The sequence below is a fragment of the Arvicanthis niloticus genome, chromosome 1 (assembly GCF_011762505.2).
Source record: "Arvicanthis niloticus isolate mArvNil1 chromosome 1, mArvNil1.pat.X, whole genome shotgun sequence".
Taxonomy (NCBI): domain Eukaryota; kingdom Metazoa; phylum Chordata; class Mammalia; order Rodentia; family Muridae; genus Arvicanthis; species Arvicanthis niloticus.
In genome coordinates this window covers 3,586,692-3,608,115 of record NC_047658.1, presented here as the reverse complement: position 1 = coordinate 3,608,115, position 21,424 = coordinate 3,586,692, and the positions used below count along the sequence as shown (strand labels likewise).

Genomic DNA, 21,424 nt, shown 5'->3' with positions numbered 1-21,424 from the left:
GGATCTGGGTCGTGAAGTACAGTGCGACCTAAAACTAGAGGGAAAGGAGGAGAAGCGAGTCGTGAGCAGTTGAAGTTTGGTAAAGACCTTTCATCAGCAGCAAATACTTTGTAAAAACATTTGACATATCGGTTACAGTAAAAACAAACAAACAAACAAGTCCCTGTTCCCACCAAATTGCAGGGCCCATAATTCCAATTGCACACATTTCAGTTCACTGTACTAGGCTGACAAATACAGGATGCTGACTGAAGGCCCCTTACAGGGATACTGAGGAACACAAACCCATATGAACGCAGGTTGGAGACGGGTGAGCATTTTCAGACGAGTCTTATTTACAGGGCCCTTCTCCACTTGCTCCAGGAATGGCTGGGCCCTGAGCCACTTGCAGTTCTGCACAGCAAACACTGAGGGACGCTTCTTATGAGAAAGAGATGCTTCAGTCAACGATGGTTCTGCCAATCACCAGCTCTGGTTAAAGCCCTTCCTGTAGCCTCTCTGTGTAGACCTGGATGGATGCTGAGTTTTCCCTGCCATGTGATATACATGGTAACCATACATTTATAGAACAATTTTCTGTGATTTCTGACATGCGTAAAGAATCTCCTGGCTGAGCATTGGCGTCAATGCTTCAATCCCAGCATCTGGGAGGAAGAGACAGGTAGATTTCTACAGAGCACATTCCAGGACAGCCAAATCTACACAGAGAATCGTTATCTTGAGAAAATAAAATAAAATTGCTGGGGACAGCATACCATGACAGGGACTACCAGCAGTAGGCCGGGATGGAGACATCTCAGTAGCCCTCAGCAGCTCTTTGTAAAAAAACAGTTGTTCCCATTTCTCCTAACCTTAGCCCTGGACAACAGCTGTATAGATTTCATGTGTGTGTGACTGCTTTTCAGTTGGCCTTGGTGTGCATAATTATCCTATTATATCTGACTTTCTGACTTCTTTCTCCTTCTGCTCTGGTAAATTCTGTGAAACTAGATGTTCCTTGATGTAATGGTTCTTAAACAATTAAAAATTGAGGCACAGGGCACAGCACAGCACAGTCCTAATGGCCCAGGTGCATGCTGTGTGTTCTCATCCTGGAAACAATGCAATAACTGAACAATGGTAGTTCCAGATTAATGCTTTACTTGCAAAGAAAGTTTAGAGAAATTATTAGAAAATGAAATAGAGCCAACACTGGGACTCTGAGAAAGGAAAAAACTATTAAAGTTATGAAAGAAGTTTTGTACAATATTTAAGAGTGGTTCCTGGATAAGAAAGTACAGAATACATAATATTATATACTAGTAAAACTAAGTCAAACACTGAGACTCTTAGGAGAGTCATTGTGTGCAATGTACAGAAGCAGACAGCTAGCGGAACTACTGAGTTAAGGGTTAACTTGATTCTTTCTGGCCACTGCCTGGCAGCTTTGCCCATGTCATTTATCATTAGAGCTTCATAGGAAAATGTAAGTAGCTGACCTCGGATCTCTGAGCTCTGAAGTATAATAAGTCAAAAGTTAAAGTTAAATAATGGTAAGTTTGCAATTATTATTATTTTGGCCACAGGTCTGGGAATAGGGGAAACGTTGAAACTTTGGGGAACAACTGTAATTCTTGATTCTTTGTGGGACATGGTTATTCTTTTGAATTTGCTTTGGAAGTGATTATACAATGTCTTTTTCCTAAAAGCTTTTGGAGTATCAATAACCGACTGGGGCGAGAAAAAGGCGAGAGAGCATGAGAAGAGCATGTGAAGAGAGAGTGAAGAGAATGTGAGGTGTGTATGCAGAGTGTATGTGTGAGTGAAAGGAGAGTGCATGCGGTGTGTGTGAGATGTGTGTGCAGAGTGTGCGTGAGAGTGAGAGGGGAATGCACAGAAGTGTGTAGGAGTGTAGGAGTTCCAGAAAAGAAGAGCACACAGGAGAAAAGCTGAGTACGCAGAAGAATGCAGAGTGTGTGCAGCCTCAAGCCGCAAGCAAACAAGAGAGAAAGAGACAGACAGACAGACAGACAGACAGACAGAGAGCAGAGAGAGAGAGAAACTTTAAGCCTTGAAAAATTGCCTGTCAGTTTGTACCCAAAAAGTAGTCTGTGTATATTTATTATGTGCTTTCCAGATATCCCTGCTTCCAGTTGAGAACTCTGATCCTGCATTGAGGCTGGACCCTGATATAAAATAAAATAAAATAAAGAAAATAATTGATCTTCCAAAGAAAAGCTCATCTATAAGATGAAATTTTAAATTGGCAGTTTTTTTCTAATTCCACTATCCCCCAAGACACTTGCTACAGAGCCCTATAGATCTATTCAACAAGCTTTAAGCACACTAACTGAGCGGATAGTCCCAGCCCCCTATGCTATCTCAGCTGCATCCCAGCCACACACAAGCTACTTGCATTTAGTCTCACATTAGCTTGCTCTGCTGTAGCTGTCTGTTCTGAAGGAGCACTCCCTGGGCAAATCTGCCTCCTGCCCAACATCATGGTGGCTCTGTTCATCTTCTTCACCTGACCTGTGGCCCTCTCTTCCTCTTCCTCTTCCTCTTCCTCTTCCTCTTCCTCTTCCTCTTCCTCTTCCTCTTCCTCAGGCCCCTGGCTTGGATTGGAAATTCAGCCTTCCTATGTCCTCAGACTAATCGCTGGCAGTTCAGCATTGTCCTAGCCAATCAGAGATAACTGGGGAACATTCTTTACACCACACTGATACAGGACGTGTTTCATTAGTTATTCAAACTCCTGTCTCCGCACTGTAACCAGTTCTGAAATCACATCTGAATATAATGCACAGAAATCAGCATCTGAATATAATGCACAAGACCCTCCTCCAAATCTCCCCTTTTAGTCCAATGAAAGCCTCCTTTTCTTATAACAATAAACTATATACAGTAAGAACATTATTAAACAATTAGAAAAACTATCAGGTAAGAATCGCATTAATAATGTCCAGTCCATTTGTATTTGGAAACTCTGGAGAAAGCACTCTGCTATTTATCCTATCTTGATGAGTTCAGAGTTCTGTACTTAAATCATTTTTCATCAAAGCTGGCATTTATCAACCTAAAAAAATTCTACTTACACCTAAAAATATCTTTTCAGAATATTTTCTTAATTCTTAGACAACTTAAACTGAATTGGGATGTAGGAGGAGCTAAGGTGGGAGGAGTAAGGAGAGGAAGAGGAGAAGGAAGAGGAGGAGCTAAGGGGCAGAGATGTAGGAGGATGGAGAGCCATGCTTGGATCAAGAGCAGTCCTGGGTAACAACATATAGTTAGGTTAGTTAATTGGGGAACACCTCTAATTGTATGGCATATTGTTATTGAGCATTACTAGATATATAAAGCCTTTGATTAATATTTAAGCTTTACAGTCTCATTTCCTACCAGGCCTGCATGGATGGCTGGATGGTCTGGGCATATCCTGGCTTTGTGGACACAGCATGGAAGATTGGCAGAGCCATCTCCCACGCTAGCGTCTCATGAGTGGCAGGGCCGGGTGTCTCTGACCGCCTTAGCAGACAGCCTGAGCTGAGCAGCGGTGGTGCGCTTCCGGCAGCAGGCTTAGGCTAGTCGGGAACATGGTGGCTGATAAAGAAAAGCCAGACTGAACGCTGCTGTTTTAAATGTCTCCCGCAACATTGGGAAATGACAACTGACAGACACCATGCAGGAAGAGCTGCAACGGGCAAGTGAACTTCCTTCAGACTGCCCACAATTTTTCTGTGATGGGTGTACCCTGGAAAAGCTCGGTCCCACAGGCTTTGTCTCAGGATTGCTTCTTGCTACTGATATGCCTTCTGGTGTTTGTCCTTGCTATATTCCTCATATATCTGGCCTGGTGTGGTTGGGTATGAAGAGACCCTCATTGCTTATAGACTGGTGTGATTACTTCCTGGGTGATGTGCCAGTCTTTTGGGCAAATTTCCTGCAGATCAACATGAAAATGAACTTTCATGAGTTAATGCTGTTTAGATGAATTAATGATTTTATGGAATTCCCAACTTAAGTAGTTTTGTGAAGTTAGTTTGATTTAAATTATTTTGGAAAGTTAGGGTAGTTGATAGAAAGTATAAAGTTAGAATCAAGAATAGAACGTCCCCATTTCCTAATAGAGTGGGAAGAGCTGCGTAGGTTAGAAATAGTACAGTGAGCTTTCATACATTACCACCACATAATTGCAGGAGCAAGAAAAATAGGCTTGGGACAAGTTGATGATAAAAACAAAATCATTCAGGTTGGGTTTGAGTTCCTTGATCTTCTGATCTAGGCATGTGGTCATAGGTTTCAGTGTGCAACATGAAAACGAAGGTCATGAACAAAGAGTTCACAATTTCATTGTGAATGTAAGAGCAGAAAAGAGATGATTAGCCAATTTAGCTGATCAAGACTTCAAAAAGAAGACATAACATAGAAGACGATCCGTTTCATACTGAAAACCAATTGTTAGCTAAGCATGGGGAAAAACTTGCTTTCCTAGACTGGCTTGTGTAAACTTTGTTAATCTATGACAAAAGAATTACTGCTTTGGGGTTACAACAAACTTGTGGAGAGAAAGATAGAGGGAAATGTTTAGTTCATTATCAGTTTTAAAAGAATACATAGTCAATAATCCTTTTGTAAATTCCTTTTGTGTAATGATTTTAATCTGTTTCTGAAGAATATGTTTTTGTGGTGATTGTTTTTTAGAGAATATATAACTTGTGGCTATAAGGTAATTTTCTCCTTATGTAGAAAACTTTGTCTTAGTGGGTATAAAAGGGCTAAGGGAGAAACTGGAGTTGTTGGAGCTTTGCTCCATTCATCCAATATGTATGTCTGTCTGTGTATATGTATGGCTGTCTATATTTATGTATGTGTATTGTATGTATATATATGTATGTATGAAGGGAAGGGTTTGGACCTTGTTGGAGCTTGCTTCATGCACCAAGTGTGTGTGTGAGAGAGAGAGAGGGGAGGGGGAGGGAGGGAGGAAGGGAGAGAGAGAGAGAGAGAGAGAGAGAGAGAGAGAGAGAGAGAGAGATCCCCATTTCTTGCTGAACCCAGAGAATTAAGTTTTGTTCCCTCAACAGTCTGCTGAGTAACTAATTGCTGACTTCACAATTGGCCCTCCTGTGATGTTGAAGCTGGCCATTGAAATTAAATTATCTAGTCTTCAACCCCATCAGACACATAAGAAGGAATAAATATTACCTGAGTATGCAGGAAGTGCAAAGCAAGCAGCTTCCAAAAATACAGAAATCATAGAGAGTCTTCTGGTGGCCTGCCTCTGTCATGTCTAATCCATATAATTCTGGGAGGTAGAAATATCTTAATTGTCACTTCTGAAAACACAGACAAAACCTTTTCCCCTAAACAGAACATCCTTGAGCCAGTAACCAGAAAAACCTTTATCTTGACCTCTTCCCCAGAGGAAAAATATGACTGAAAAACTGAAAATCACACTCATCTTCCTTCCCTATTTTGCCAAGCAGGAAATGAACCCAGAATTCCCATGGGGCCCACGTTAGACAGAACTGAGTCTCCTGTGAAGCAATATAACTTTGTATCATCGAAATACACCTGATTTACACTATCTTTCTGTTTGGCTCTCTGTCTAGAACAGTTTTTTATTTATACCATCTATTTGTTTTGCTTTGTACTTCATAGCAGCTTCCACTTGTACACTGTACTGTTTACTCGAGGGCCAGTGACAATTTTCCCTAACAGTCCTGGAAGCAAGTTTTGATAAAACTGCTATTAAGGCAGTCTGAGATTGGACTAAGTAGTATACTGTAATAAAAATGTCTCTGACTCAGCATCCTATAGATTGAATACTGTGAGGGACACTGTAACTTCACTGGTATCTGGTCCTTTTGTTCTGTAAACATGTGTACTTTTAGAGGTAATATACATTTTTTTGCATTAAAATATTTATGAAATGTGCAATGTGCACAGATCAGCTATATATGATTCTCTGCTTTTTGTATGAGCAAGTAAAAGGCATCTCTCTCTTTTATAGGTTAGTTTGGACTGTATAGATGTCTTAGTTTGGGTTTTATTGCTGAAACAAGACACCATGACCAAGGCAACACTTACAAAGAAAATACTTAATTGGAGAAGGCTTACAGCATCAGAAGTTCACTCCATTATCATCATGACAGAATGATGTCAGCATGCAGGCAAACATAATATTGAAGTCTGCTTCCCTAGTATAGCTGTGGCCATTTTGTTCGATGCCTTCCAGTCATTTCATATTGTTGCTGACGTAGAAGAATAGCTTGACTCAGAGCAGGGTCAAACTGATATCAGGTCACCATACCCTGATATGCTCACAAGCTTGGTTTTTTTTTTTTGTTTGTTTGTTTGGTTTTTTTTTTTTTTTTTTTTTTTTTTTTTTTTTGGTTTTTCGAGACAGGGTTTCTCTGTGTAGCCCTGGCTGTCCTGGCACTCACTCTGTAGACCAGGCTGGCCTCGAACTCAGAAATCCGCCTGCCTCTGCCTCCCAAGTGCTGGGATTAAAGGCGTGCGCCACCACCGCCCGGCCTCACAAGCTTGTTAATTTTAAGAAATTCTATAAATATAAGAACTATTTAGGACCAATCTGAATAAAGGTCAGTTAAAACTGTTCTGTCTAGCTAGTCAAAATAGCTTGAGTCACAGATAACCACCTGGTATGTCTTCCTGTGCATGCACATAAGCTCACTGTGGTTTTGCCTATAAAAACTGGCCCTGAGACATAGTGATCATTTCAACTTAGCTCCCAAGTCTAGACTGCATCTCAGATTGGTCAGTCTTGTGGTGTGCATTTAATAAACCATCCCTGTTAGGCTGAAATCGGTGTTTGAGTAGTTTGTGCGGTGATTCTCAGAACTCAACAATGGTGCTGGAGAAGGAGTTGAGAGTTCTACATCTTCATCCACAGGCAGCCAGGAAGAAGCTCTGAGATGCACTAAGCATAAGAGGAGATCTCAAATGCAACCCCACTGCTCTTGCTATTGTCATTGGTCATCCATGATACTGGCATCTCCTCGATACTGGGGTCTTCACCTGAAACTAGGTTGCACTTTCATCAAAACCTCTCATAGGCTCTGTTCATGGTGCCAAACCTTGACTTCTTTGCATGACCCCTTCAGTCCTGGGCCTTCAACTGCCACCAAGGCTGTACCTCCACAAGTGGCCTTTCCTGGCTTCTCACAGTGCCAAGCCTCAGCTGCTCTTCATGACCCCTTCATGCCTTCAAATCCAGTACCACTTGGGTGATTCTTACACATTACCAACTATGATTGCCAGCAGGATGTCTGTCTCTGAAGCATATCTTCTTTGTGCTCTCAGAAATCACTTCCCAGATTTCACCTCAGTGATGCTGGTGTCTCTTTTTAATCATCCCTAATTTCTTAGCTCCAGCTAACCAGCATCAGTTGTCCCAGTAACCCCTCCTATTCTTGACTCCAAAGCCAGAGCCACGTAGCCAAAGCTGCCATGTTCTACTGCTTGCTGGGGCTGGAACATGGCCACCTTCTTCTATTACATCTCTGTTGTGGTAAATCTCCGACCCAAATAAGTACGGTCAAGGAAAACACAACTCAATATTTATGATTATAAACTGCAAGCCTAGATTGGGCAGATTTACCATTGCACTACTCTATTCCCCAGCTATGAGATCCCTTACAACTTGAGGTTTTTCTAGGCCATGTTCTTCTCCTTTGTTGTCCTTCCACCTCCGGCTCCTCCGGCTCCTCCATAGCCTCTCTCCCGTCAACTTCCTGTTCTGACTCCTCCCCTTCCGACTCCTCCCCTTCTGGCTCCCCCCTAAACCTTTTTCTCCACCTCCCCTTCTACTGCCCAATCACTGGCTCTAGCCTTTATTTTACAAATTCAATTGGACAGAAGGTTCACAAGATTCACTCCTCCTCCACAACCCCTCCCAGGAGTGGAACTACCATCAAAACATGAGATTGGGGCTATCCACAGCACATCTCAACCAATTTTTGAGGATTTTCATTACTGCCTAATTATGGCTTTCCTGGAACTTGTTCTGTAGACTTATTGTGAACTCAGAGATCTGCATGTCTCTGTCTCCTAACTGCTGAAATTAAAGTGTGTACAACCATGCTTGGACTTAAGCTTTCTTTACTTGGAACTTGCTCTGTACCTGGTTGATCTTGAACTCTTGATCTGTTCTTTATCTGCTTGCCTCTCTCCTGAGGTTAACGATATATACCCCCATGCCTTGAACTAAGTTTTTCATGGCCACTATGTCTAAAGACCCAGATCAAAAGTGTGTGTCTTTCAGCCTCAACCTCTAGATCACAGGCGTGCTTTCCACTTTTGGATTATAGTTCATTCCAAACTAAAAGTTCAAATGAAAACAATAACCAGGTAATAATAACAACACCTAACATGATATAACTAAATCTTGTTCAACTGCAAATGCATATGCAGTAAATTTAGCTGGGTGGGATCTTGCCCCGAGGTTACCACTCCTTTAATTCCATTTAATATTTCCTGAACACAGGATTCAGCTCCACTCCACTTCTGGGTGCCCCTTTACTATTTGAATATATATTTTGTATTTTTCCTATCAAGGTTGACTCACTTGATCAGAAACCTGCTCATAAGAGTGAACCACATGATAAATCTAAACTACGTTGTTTTGAGATTTTCTTTAAATTTCTTCATCTGAGGCAGACTCTTCATAAAAGTGTAAAAAAAAAAAAAACAAAAAAAGTCACATTCTTCATCAAAATATCACAAGGACTGTCTCTAGGCCACATACTAAAATTTTTCTTCCAAGAAACATCTTAAGTTCAAATAACCTTCAGCACCACTATCTCCAATGCTTGTAATAATAAGGCCCATCAAATCCTACTTAAAACATTCCACTGCTTTCCAAATTCCCAACGCCCATAGTCCTCTAAACAAACCAGGTCACCTGGTACCATCTTCTGTTTTAGTTTGGGTTTTACTATGAAGAGACATCGTGACTAAAGCAACTCGTATAAATAAAACATTTAATTGGGGCTGTCTTACATTTTCAGAAGTTCAGTCCATTATCATCATGACAGGAAGCATGGCAGCCTGCAGGCAGACATGGTGCTGGAGAAGGAGCTATGAGTTCTACATCTTGATCTGCAGGCAGTAGAAAGTCACTGTCATCCATAGACAGACAGACAGACAGACAGACGGAAGCTCTCTTCTGCTCTGGGTGGAGCCTGAGCATAGGAGACCTGAAAGCCCACCTCCACAGTGACACATTGCCTTCAACACAGCTGGTCCTAGTAGCTCCATTCCTATGAGTCAAGCATTCAAACACACGGGTCCATCAGAGCCAAACCTATTCAAACTACCACAATAACCAAACTGTAATACATTTTCATCCACGCCATATGAAATGTTGGCGTGATGAGTCCTGAAGATTTAGTAGCCAACAAGATATCTCAAGTTCTGGCTAGAGACATTTTCATGTATCAGCCAGTCTAAGAGCTGTTCCCTTGCAAAAGGATTAGCAATGTGTGTTTCCTGTTGTTGATCATCTTGATTTCTTTATGTCTGCAGCAATATCTTCCAGCAATGTCTCTCTTGTCAAATCTGATTTTTATAAATTTGGATGGAATCCAGTTTGTTTTCTCCTATTGAAACAAATACAAAACCTCTTCCCTGATTTTTCCTGTCTTCCGTTTGAAATTTAGGGCATCCTTAATATAAACAAGTTGATTTTATTCAGCATGTTTTTCCATCATCCAATGCCTCTCGGCAGCTGTTTTTTGTATATTAGCATTTAAAAAGTTTAAAGTTAATAGAGTTTTCTGTAATCTATCTCTGGGAGTCTTTGTTACTCCTGTTTGTTAGGCATCTCTGCGAAAATGTGATTAGATTTCTCTACAACTGCTTGACCTACAGGATTGTGCAATATGCTTTATATTATAATATGCAAGAATTTCCTTCACGTTACTAGAGACATATGATGGAACATTGTCAGTTTCAATCTGTACAGGTATTCCCATAATTGCCATAAGTTCAAAAAAAAGTACAATTGTAGAATCAGCTTTTTAGAACTTAAAGCATGTACCACTGAAACCCCAAGTATGTGACTCTTTTATGGGACACATATTTTAATTTTCCAAACTCTGCACGTGAAATATATCCATTTGTCAAATGTCATTTCTTTTGGGTAGGTTTTTAAATTACTTCCTACAGGTAATAGAGTTTAATTATATAAAGAACAAGCAAGACAATTTCTTGTAATTTCGTTGTTTGGTTGCCAAATGACAGAAAATCCACTTTTTAAACTCTTGCTGCTAACATGATCTTTTTTACTGAATTCTGAAGCTTCTAGTCCATTTCTTATTGATAGCTGATTAATTTCATCATTCCCATGTACTAGAGGGTCAGGTACACACATATGGGATCTGATATGTTATATACAATGTATGATTTCTATTTCTGATCAATTGTTGTAGTTTAATAAAACAGTGAAGTTAACTTTGAATCATCCTGAATAAGTTCATCAGTTTCTATATGCAAAACAACTCTTTCTGTAAGTGAGTAACTATAATCCGAGATTCAGGAAAATCTGATGCCATGAGAATGGCATACAGCTCTGATTTTTGAACTGAAGTGTATGGGGCTTTGCTTATTTTTTTCCTGATTTATAACCAGTCATTCCCATCTTATTTGCATTAGTATATGTAAGCATTTCAGGAATCTGTTCTTTTTATTATATGGGGGAGAATCGAATTAGACTTTTATAAACTGATGTCACTTGCTTTTAGAATGAATAGTGATAATTTCTCCCCTATCGTTGATACAAGCTCTTTGCTAATTTTCATTGGTTACCCATAATGAAACAATCTCAGTATTAGTGTGAAGCCCAAAGATTTTCTGTTGGCTTTATTCCTGGCAATTGACAATTCTTCCTTTTATAATTAAATCACAATCCTTTTCTATATATGTCTCTAGTGTTTTCATGTGAGCTAAGAAGGTCCATTCCAAAATACTATCTTCCTCTTTCATACTGAGATCCATAGGACAATGAGTTTAGGGAAAAATACCAAAATAAAGTATCTCCCAAAGCCTCTGGGTTTGGTGACACTTTTAACAACCAGCAGCATAGAGCCCTCCTGACTGCAGAACAAACCTAGGGGTTCCCTGCAGTGTGGTCCCTCTGGTGGTAGATTAGATGTGATCTCTGACTGAAGCCCGTACAGCAGATGCTGCAGATCTAGGTTTTCTCTGTGGTGTGGATTTTCAGATGTCTGTGGAAGTGTGAGACCTGACTGAATTCCTTCCCACACTGCCGACAGGTGTAGGGTTTCTCTCCTGTGTGGACCCTCTGGTGGGAACTAAGCCCTGAGCTCCATCTGAATTCCTTCCCACACTCCTCACACTTGAATGGCTTCTCCCCAGTGTGAATTCTCTTATGACCTTGGAGACTGGACCTCTGGCTGAAGGCTTTCCCACACGTGTCACATTTGTAGGGCTTCTCCCCGGTGTGAACCCTCTCATGGTCCTGGAGGATTGAGGACTGACTGAATCTCTTTTGGCACACATTGCATTTGAATGGTTTCTTGCCTGTGTGGACACTCTGATGAGTCTGCAGACCTGAGGCATGACTGAAGCCTTTCCCACACTCCACACACATATATGGTTTCTCTCCTGTGTGGACCCTCTGGTGATTGTGAAGACTCCAGGTAAAACATTTCCCACACACATCACACCTGTATGGTTTTTCCCTGGTATGAACTCTCTTGTGGGCCTGAAAATTCGAGCTCTGACTGAAACTCTTTCCACACACATTGCAGACAAATGGCTTCTCCCCTGTATGGACCCGCTGGTGTCTTTGGAAGCTTGAGGCTGAACTGAAACCCTTCCCACACTCTTCACATTTATATGGCTTCTCTCCTGTGTGGACCCGCTGATGGCTGTGGAGGTTGAAGTTCAAACTGAAGCATTTCCCACACTCGTCACACTTGTATGGTTTCTCCTCAGTGTGGACTCTCTGGTGGGTGTGAAGGTTCCAGCTACAGCTGAAGCGTTTGCCACAGTCTCCACACTTATAGGGCTTCTCTCCTGTGTGAATTCTCCCGTGGGTCTGGAGGTGGTCCCACTTTGTGAAGCCTTTCCCACACACTTCACACTTGTAAAGTTTCTCTCCAGTGTGAACTCGGCGGTGGATGTTGAGATCTGAGCTGCGGCTGAAGCCCTTCCCACAGCTGTCACACTGGTAGGGCTTCTCCCTAGTGTGTACTCTCTGGTGAGTCTGAAGAGCTGAGCTTTGACTGAAAGCCTTGCCACGCTGGTGACATGAGTAGCGCTTTCTTCCTGGATGAACACTTTGTTGAATGGTGACCCTGGAGCTATGCCTGGTGTCCTTGTGTGTACTATGTACAGGGGACTTGTTTCCTAAGAGGACCTGCTGATGAATCTCCTGACTGGGGCTGTCAATGAAGGCTTCTTGGCCCTTGCTGCACTGGTAGGCCTTCTGATCTGTGTGATCACAATCCTGGGTGAGGGAGGACACGGGATCGATGACTTCATCACAGTCGCTGCTGCTGTGGACTTTGGCTCTTTTATGTGATATATTGTTATCTTGATGGGAAATGAAACTCAGAATATCAACACCCAGAGCCAACAGCTGAGACTTCGTTTTCACCAGAGTCTGAGGACAGTGTTTCCAATGGTCATGTCTCTCACTAAGATGTGTTTTACTTGAAGAACTCTGAGCTCTCTCAGATAGAAATCCTTGATTTTCAGTAATACTGGAATGGTTGCTTGGGAGACTCTCATGAGAGCCGTCATCCTCAGAGGCCCAGGGAGACTGTTCTGCTCCCCCGTGGCATTGCTCCAGGAAGTGGGAATGCTTTATTACGTCTTCTGGAGTTCTGACCAGTTTGTTGACATTATGGCTTGTCATTTGACAGCATGGAAGCCTCCTCAGTGAAAGGCACCTTACTCCTGTCACATGAAGAGTCTCTATCTTGTTTGGACTCTGGCTTCCTGAAAAAATACAGAACAGAAGGTGACATCAGTAAGGATGGGGACACTGAAGGCGTGCGTCCTCATTTCTCTCTGGAAACATTAACTAGAGAGCAGCATCAAGGATGAATGTGGGAGAGCTCTGGGAACCAGTGAGCTACAGCAAGGAACACGTGCACTTGAGAGCAAGCCTCAACTGAGCCCAGGAGTGACGGCTCAAGGTCCCCGTCAGCCTCTGCTGAACACCCGCCTAGCAGGGTCTGTATGTAGCTGTGGAAACAGAATAGAAAGAAAGCACTAAACCCATGCAAAGAGGTGTGGTGGGTGTGGCAGAAATGCACCTGTACAATCTATGATATGAGAGGAAGCAGACATAAAACCAACATGGCTTTAATTAGCCATACGCAGAGATGATATGAAAAGGTTAGGATAATTGGGATAAATTGTCTATTCTGTGTTGGCATCTTACCATTATTCAATTGGCTTTCAAATTATTGTGTGGGTATCTTGGGATTTGAGTATTTGTTGATATATAAATCTGATTGGATAACTATAAGCATTAAGAGTTTTGATTTTACTGGGTTACTGGGTACTGTGATATCTAACTATTAGGATGGCGGTTATTGCATGGGGCTAAGCCTAGTGTCCTGGGTACACCAGGAATAGTTAGTGTCAGTGGGAGAAAGACACAGAGGAATGGGGTCACAGGTCAGGAGAGGGATGCTCTTGTGAGGGACACAGACGTCTTTACGGGGATGGATGTGGATGCAGCTGCAGACGGGGCACAGGCTTCACAGAGCCCTGACTCAGAGTGTGCAAACACTTGGGATTTTGGTGTGTCTCTACAACTAAAAGTATCAATGGGAACACATGTGATGGTGCTCGGACACCAGCAGAGGCAAGTACAGAATGTGGAGAGTGAGCAGAAGACACATGTCAAACAAAGCCTCAGAGCGGGGCCTGTGAGGACTGCTGAGCACGCGTGCGCGCACGTGCGCGCGCGCGCGCGCGCGGGCACACACACACACACACACACACACACACACGGGGGCGGGGCAGCGGGTCACAATGCTCCAACAGGGCAGAGAGAAGTAAGCAACAACAGCTGGGACAGAGAAAAAAAGTCAGGAAAAGAAATGGAGATGAACAGAGATGAAGTCTGAGACCCCAGGAAAATGAAGGTCCAGCCAGGCACAGTGGATGAAGCCTGTCGCCCTAGTGCTTCAGAAGCTGAGGCAGAAGGATCACAAATATCTGGGCAACTCTAGGCTACGTAGCTATGCCTTGCCAGAAAACAACTTGATTTTACTGAGCAAAATGGGAAGCCAATAGTCTGAGGCAGGGAGGGATACAATGAACTCTTCGATTTGGGGGGTAGGAAGCACCCTACACAAGAGCAGAAGCAGTATTGGGGTGTTTGGTGGCTGTACTTACCTGTCTGGGTCAAGGATACAGGAAAGAGGTTGTGGAAACTCCCTGCAGCTAAGGAAAGCCCTGGAGGCCAGGCGTGTGGGAGGGCTGTCCCTGCACTGTGTGAAGCGGGGAAGGTGACCCCTGGATTGCCTTGGAGACCCCAAGAGGTTAGAGGTGCCAGAGGAATGGGATACCTGTCCAGCAAAGCTGCTAACAGGGAGAGGAGCCAGCCCAAGGGAAAGGAGTGTGTTCCAGTCAACGGAGCTGAAAGGAGTTGGGAGCTGCAGGACGCTGTGACTTCAGTCATGGGGATGCAGAGTTTGGAGTTCACTTTCATGGTTTCTGTTCCTGTTTGTTCAGTATTTCCTCACTAAGCTCCCTTTCCTCCCTTTTAGAAGGTACAGTCTGTGCCGATGTGCTGTATGCTGGATTATGTCATTTGTTTGGTTTTGTTTTTTGTTTTTTGGTTTTTTTGGGTGAGGGGAGGCAGTGATGGTTTCGAGACAGGGTTTCTCTGTGAAGCCCTGGCTGTCCTGGAACTCACTCTGCAGACCAGGCTGGCCTCGAACTCAGAAGTCTGCCTGCCTCTGCCTCCCAAATGCTGGGATTTAAGGCTGCTTCAGTAATATTTGAAACAGTGGCATCCGATCAGTCTTGTGTTATGGATCCCCCATGTTCCCGACTAGGCTAGGCCTGAGGCCGCCACCGCCACATGGCTCAGGAGGCCAGCTCAGGCGGCCAGAGACACTGGCCCTGCCACCCACAAGATGCCAGCGTAGGAGATGGCTCTGCCAATCTTCCACACTGTCTCCACAAGGCTAGGCTGAGCCCAGACCATCCTGCTATCCACGAAATACCCAGTAGAAAATGAGACTCTAATGCTTAAATTATCCAAAGGCTTTATATGTTTGCTAATGCTCAGATAAACAAAATGTCCACACAATTAGAAGTGTAAACCAATTAACTAACCTAGATATAAGTTGTTACCCAAAACTGCTCTCAGTACATGAGTGGTCATCCGTGGCATCCACTCCCTCCCCTAGCTCCTCTCCCTCTCCTTACTGCTCCCACCTTAGCTCCTCCCAACTTGTGGGGAAAATATGCCCCACAAAAGGCATGCCCCACCACTTCCTGGCATCATCTGCGTTTTGATTTTGATTTTATAGGGGGTTACAGTTAAGAGACTGTGTGAGTCTCAGAGGAGACATTGAACTCTGGTCTTTTAAATGGGGTTGCAACTGTGATATGGAGACTTTTGAGGCTGGACTGAATGCACTGTGCATCCTGCTATGGCTACGAGCCTATGGGGCCAGGGAGTGGAGTGGAGCGGTTTGAATAGGCATGGGCTTCATAGACTCATGTGTTTGTTTGTTTGTTTCTTTCTTTCTTTCTTTCTTTCTTTTTTTTTTTTTTTTTTTAAGACAGGGTTTCTCTATGAAGCCCTGGCTGTCCTGGAACTCACTCTGTAGACCAGGCTGGCCTCAAACTCAGAAATCTGCCTGCCTCTGCCTCCCAAGTGCTGGGATTAAAGGCGTGCGCCACCACTGCCCGGCACTGCCCAGCTGACTCATGTGTTTCAATGCTTGATCCATAGGGAGTGGCGTGACAGGGATCTGGAGGTAGAGGAAATATCAGAGTGGGTGATCTTTGGCCTTTCAAATACTCAAGCCAGGCTGAGTGTCTCTCTCTTCCTGCTTTCTGCAGATCTGAATGAACAGTAACTCTCTGCTCCGTGTTGGCCTGGATGCTGCTATGCTCTCCACCATGACAGTAACAGACTAAACCTTAGGAACAGCAAACAAGTTCAATTAAATGCTTTCCTTTATAAGAGATGCTATGATTATGGCATTGATTAACACACACACACACACACACACACACACAGAGAGATATTTACACTCGAAAAGAATGTTTAAAACTTTTATTTAAAGCATAGCATGTATGTGTAAAATACAGTTTTAAAAAATAAACTGGAGGCTGAGGAGCCAGTTCACTGATTCAGAGCACTGGCTGCTTTTCCAGAGGACACAGATTGGGTTTGCAGCACCCACATCCTGGTTCAAAACCACCTGTTAGGCTAGATCCAGGATATCTAGTGCCCTCTTCATGCCTTTGTAAACACTACAAATGAATGTGGTGCACCGACATACAGACAACACATTCAGATATACATTCAAAAAGAACAAACTAAATAAACGTAAAAAGAAAGCAGTGGAGTGCAACAGACACATAGGATGTGAGCTTCTGACACTGCCAGGGACACAGGGGACCGTCCTCACCCACTGCCAGGAGGTTCCTCAAGGTCTCCAGCATCACATCCTGGTACAGCTTCCTCTGGGCGGCGTCCAGCAGCCTCAGCTCCTCCTTACTGAAGATGACGGCCACGTCCCTGAATGTCACTGCCTCCTGTGACAGCAAACACATGCCACCTCAGTTCCGGCCCCGATGTCACTAGGACCTGAGCATCTGTTCACACTAAGCCTGTTGTCTTAGTTAGAGTTTCTAAGGCGAGAACAAGTCACCATGAACAAAAAGACAAGCTGGGGAGAAAGTTTATTAGACTTTCACCTCCACAGTCCTGTGCATTACGGAAGGAAGTTGGGACAGGAGCTCAAGCAGGGCTGGACCCTGGAGGCAGGACCTAACACAGAAGCCATGCATGTGTGCTAGAATGTTCATCATGGCTTACCCTGCCTGCTTTCTTATAGAACCTCCAAAACTGGGTGATGGTGGTGCACACCTTTAATCCCAGGACTTAAGAGGCAGAGGCAGGTGGATCTCTGTGGCTTCTAGGCCAGCATGGACTACAGAGTGTTTCAGGACAGCCAGGGATACACAGAGAAACCCTATCTCAAACAACAACAAAACAAACAAACAAACAAAAGAAAATGTTTCCATTAAGTCCAGCTTTAAGGCATTTTCTTAATGTTGATCAATGAGGGAGGGACCAGCCCACTGTGGGTGGGTCGATGAGGGAGGGACCAGCCCACTGTGGGTGGGGCCATCCCTGAGTTGGTGGTCATAGGTTCTCTAAGAAAGCAGGCTGACGAAGCCATGGGGAGCAAGCATGACTTCAGCATCAGCTCCTGCCTCTAGGTTCCTTCTCTGTTTGAGTTCCTGCCCTGACTTCCTAATAATGGACAACAATAAGGAAGTGTGAGCCTAATAAACTCCTTCCTCCCCAACTTGCTTTCTGGTCATGGTGTTTTGTTGCATCAATAGAAATCCTAACTAAGACAGGCAGTGGCGGCACATGGCTTTAATCCCAGCACTCTTAAGGCAGAGGCACAATCATGTCTGAGTTCGAGGCTAGCCTGGTCTACATAGTGAATGCCAGGACAGAGAGGGCTACAGCTCGAAAGTCTGTCTCAAGGGTGGGGCAAAAGAAAGAAAAAGGAAACCCTGACTAAGACATAGGCCTTCAGGAACCTTGCAGAACACACAAGCAGCTCATTCTGTTCTCAGGAACACACTTCTGCCAACAGTAACCTCATTTAGGGTCACAGGTGAGAGCACAGGCTCTGGAAAACCTTATGGATCTTGGTTCACACTTTGAAGCTCTGGCCTGATGAGCTTAGGCTACTTCTTGTGCCTCAGTTTCTCCATCTGTATAACAGTATCTCCATTCCAATATCCCTGAAGGGACTTATTTAAAACGCACCCTCCATATTCACACAATAAGTATAGAACAAAATTTAATTTAGTAAGTGAAAGTTTCAGATGAGCTGCTATTTTTAATCACTTACCAAAGTACCCAAGATTTTTAAAGTATCCAGGTTAGGCCAGAATACAGAGAATCAGGGATACTTACTGCCTACAAATTAACAGAGAATATAGCCACTGTTGTTAGCAAAACAAGCATTTACTCCCTGGAACTGATGGTACTAGGTAACTGGAGAGCTGGGTAACACCATGTACGACACACCCATTTATATTAGTATTCATGTTTCAGTTTCTTGAATCATGGCCCCGGGTGCTCAGTGTGGTATGATACATGTGTTGCATTCTAGGCTGCTGGTGTGTCTCTATCAGAGGACACGGTTCATTTGATTCAAGTTTGTACACATGTCTGTGAGTCTGTCCTTTCTTCATTTCTTAGTCATCTGAGTTGAATCAACCACAGAAGCCATGCAGATGGCGGCAGCCAGACGCTCTATGGTTGTTCAGTAAATGAATGCTCAGGATGCCCGGTGCAGGAGATAAGGGTGACCAGCGATTTGTGCATGTATGTATGCATGCACGCATGCTTGCACTCGTGTTAGCGCGCTTAGGCTCATGAGCGTGCACATGCATGACCACAGCCTCTGCTGTCCTTCCTCGGGAGCTCTCTACAGTGTTTTGTTTGTTTTTAGGACAGGGTCTTGCAGTGGCCTGGAACTTGCCAATTAGGCTGGGATGGCTGAAAATGAGCACCAGGGGTCTGCCTTTCTCCACAGAGTCCCAAACCAGGAGATGCTACTTCAAGAAGGTTGAAGAGGAGAGACTCCTGAAAGCTGTCCTCTGATGTCAACATCATGTCTTGACATGCTCACAAACCACACACACACAATAATGCAAAAGTTTTAAATGAAAAAATTCTTAAATGTGAGTACGGAGAACTCATACTTACTTGTAAAATAAAATTAGGCAAACTGTGAAAAATGATGTCACTTATAAAATGTAAGTCAACCTAATTTTTTTTAATATATGTGCATGCCCTGTGTCTGTGCACATGTGTGCAGGTGCCCTGGGAGACCAGAAGAGAGTGCTAGATCCTTAGAGGTAAGCTATCAGGTGTGGTGCTGGGAAAATCACCATTGCTGGTAGCAGAACAAGCATCTGCTCCCGGGAACTGATGGTACTGCGTAGCTGGAGAGCTTGGCTGAACACCGTGTAAAACACACCCTTTGCATTGGTATTCATGCTTCAGTTTCCTGAATCCTGACTCCTGGGTGCTCAGTGGTGTCTAATACATGAGCTGAGTTTCCAGGCTGCGGGTGTGTCTCCATCAGAGCACACAGCCGCTGGATCCACCAGAGTTGGCTTTACAGTCAGCTGTAATTATCAGGTGTGGGTGCTGGGAACAAACCGAGCCAGTGCCCTTAACTACTGAGCCACCTCTCCAGCCCATTTTCTCTAATTCAATATATTTTATTCATCCTTTTACACTTTCCCATATGCAGTGCACTTGGAGCACATGTCCCCACTGTCCTCTCTAATCCTCCTCCTTCCAGCCCTTTCTTCTCAGCAACGTCCCCTCTTACTCCATGCAGTTCAGAGAGGCTCCACTGCAGAGCACTTGCCCAGCATGCAGGGGTCCTGTTTCCAATCCCTAGCTCTGTGTGGAATGGGGAAGCAGCCCGACTTACCTGTAACTTGGTCATTGTTGTCTTCTCTTTGAGACAAGGCAGGGCTCTGGGAAGCAAGCTGGGGGAGGAAGGGCTTCGTGAGAACATTGCTAGGACAGTCGGTCCACATGGCTTCCTCAGCTTCTCCATCAGCCCCAAGGGCTGAGCGGGCTGACCAGGCTTTCCTACCTACTTCCTGCTAATCGGTAGTGTGAGCCTCCAGGTTACCAGACTCACTCACCACATTCTCTAGTTCTGGCAGCTTCAGGGGTGCTGGGCACTCTTACCTTTACAAAGCTGCCTGTGTGATGGGTTTCCCAGAAAAACAAATGCTTAAGAAACCCTGAACTCCGATGAATGCTTGTCCTGACTGACCACCACGCTCAGAAAGATCTGTCCATTGTGACAGCTATCTTACATATTATTGTTTCCATACATGGGAGTGAAATTATCCCTCTTTCTGTCTTGCTGTAAAAGGCTTAGTTACTAGTAAGCGTTGCTCATTTTCAAGAATCTCCACAAAGTCTCTTTTCCCACGTGTATAAAGATAACGACCAATAAAAACTAAAGCTTCTGTTAGGGAGAGGGGACTTTGGCCTCAGGAGATAGCTCAGCAGGTAAAGGTGACTGTAGCTGAAACTGATCCGCTGAGTTCAAGTCTCTGGACTCCACACAGTGGAAAGAGAGAGTGGACTCCCAAAAGTTGTCTTCTGATCACCTCAGTATACAAGCTGTGGCACGCCTACCTCTCTAAGTAAGTAAATAAATAAATGAATCACATCAAAACCAGAGTTCCATACTGCTCATGCCTTCAGGACACTGGCTATCTATCATCACCGCTCCTGTGCCAGGCTCCCCTGGAAAGCTAGTCTCTACCCTGGGCTCCAAGGGCAGCTGAGATTGGTCCAGGAATCCAGAGCATCGCCACCTCTAGCAGAGCCCAGCGCCACCGCCTCCCTCTTCTCCCCAACCGCGGACTCAGTCCCCGAGGAGACACACCGGGAGCACGAGCGCACAGGGCCACGGAACGAACGCCACAGGATCTCAGTCCACCTGAAGCAACACCAGGCCACCTAGGTTTGCGGAAGTGGAAGTGACTTTGGCAGTGGCTGGAGCGGGAATTTACATTCCCAGAATGCCTCAGTGGCAACACTTTGCTCTGGTGCTCTTCTGGGACTACATTTCCCAGAATGCTGAAGTTTGGTTAAACTCCATGCTGTTTTAACTATAGTTAGGTAGTTAGGTTCCTGGAAATAGTTTTTTGGGAGCTTGTTCTCCTGAGTTTGCTTTTCGGTTTTGTTTGTTTGTTTGTTTGTTTCATTTGTAAAATGCCATGAAAGACAACTGTAGTTACGGTTTTGTTTTTGTTGTTGATGATGGTGGTGGTGGTTTTTCTTTTTTTTTCCCCACAAGACACAGTTTCTCTGTGTAGCTCTGGCTGTCCTGGAACTCCCTCTGTAAACCAGGCTGGCATGGAACACATAGACCTCCCTGCCTGTGCCTCCCAAGTGCTGGGATTAAGGACATGGGCCACCATGCCCTGCTGTGGATTCTTTTTTAAAACACCGAAGTCCAATATTATACTGCATTATAAAAGCTAAAACTTTAACTGTGTAGCTATAGGAGCCTGATTCAGCAGCAGAGGCAGAGCCCCTTCACGGAATCTCTGAGAGGTGTGAGGGTACAGCACCTGCCTAGAATCTTCTAGAGAGGGGCCGGGAAAGCAACCTGTGGTA

The 21,424-nt window shown here is 44.2% G+C and overlaps 1 protein-coding gene across 2 annotated transcripts; it reads right to left on the bottom strand.

Annotated features, from left to right (window-relative positions):
- Positions 1–8,967: 8,967 nt before the first annotated feature.
- Positions 8,968–20,822, bottom strand: LOC117718303 (uncharacterized). Of its 2 annotated transcripts, XM_034515916.2 has the most exons (4): positions 20,688–20,822; positions 19,710–19,767; positions 16,641–16,767; positions 8,968–12,969 (listed from the first exon to the last, which is right to left on the bottom strand). In XM_034515916.2, exons 2-4 carry the CDS (start codon positions 19,722–19,724, stop codon positions 11,195–11,197), a joined length of 1,917 nt encoding a protein of 638 aa, XP_034371807.1. In that variant the 5' UTR covers positions 19,725–19,767; positions 20,688–20,822; the 3' UTR covers positions 8,968–11,194. The 2 variants fall into 2 exon arrangements, with proteins under 2 accessions (XP_034371807.1, XP_034371926.2); XM_034516035.2 differs by lacking the exon at positions 20,688–20,822 and having other exon boundaries at positions 19,710–20,680.
- Between the last annotated feature and the right edge of the window lie 602 nt (positions 20,823–21,424).

Bases quoted from the DNA above. Each gene is read 5' to 3' on its own strand.
- LOC117718303 (XM_034516035.2), bottom strand. From the start codon at position 19,838: ATGGAGAAGCTGAGGAAGCCATGTGGACCGACTGTCCTAGCAATGTTC. The intron at 16,768-19,709 runs GTAAGTCGGGCT...TTGCTGTCACAG, and splicing joins CAACAATGACCAAGTTACAG to GAGGCAGTGACATTCAGGGA. The intron at 12,970-16,640 runs GTGAGGACGGTC...GTATTTTTTCAG, and splicing joins GAGGAACCTCCTGGCAGTGG to GAAGCCAGAGTCCAAACAAG.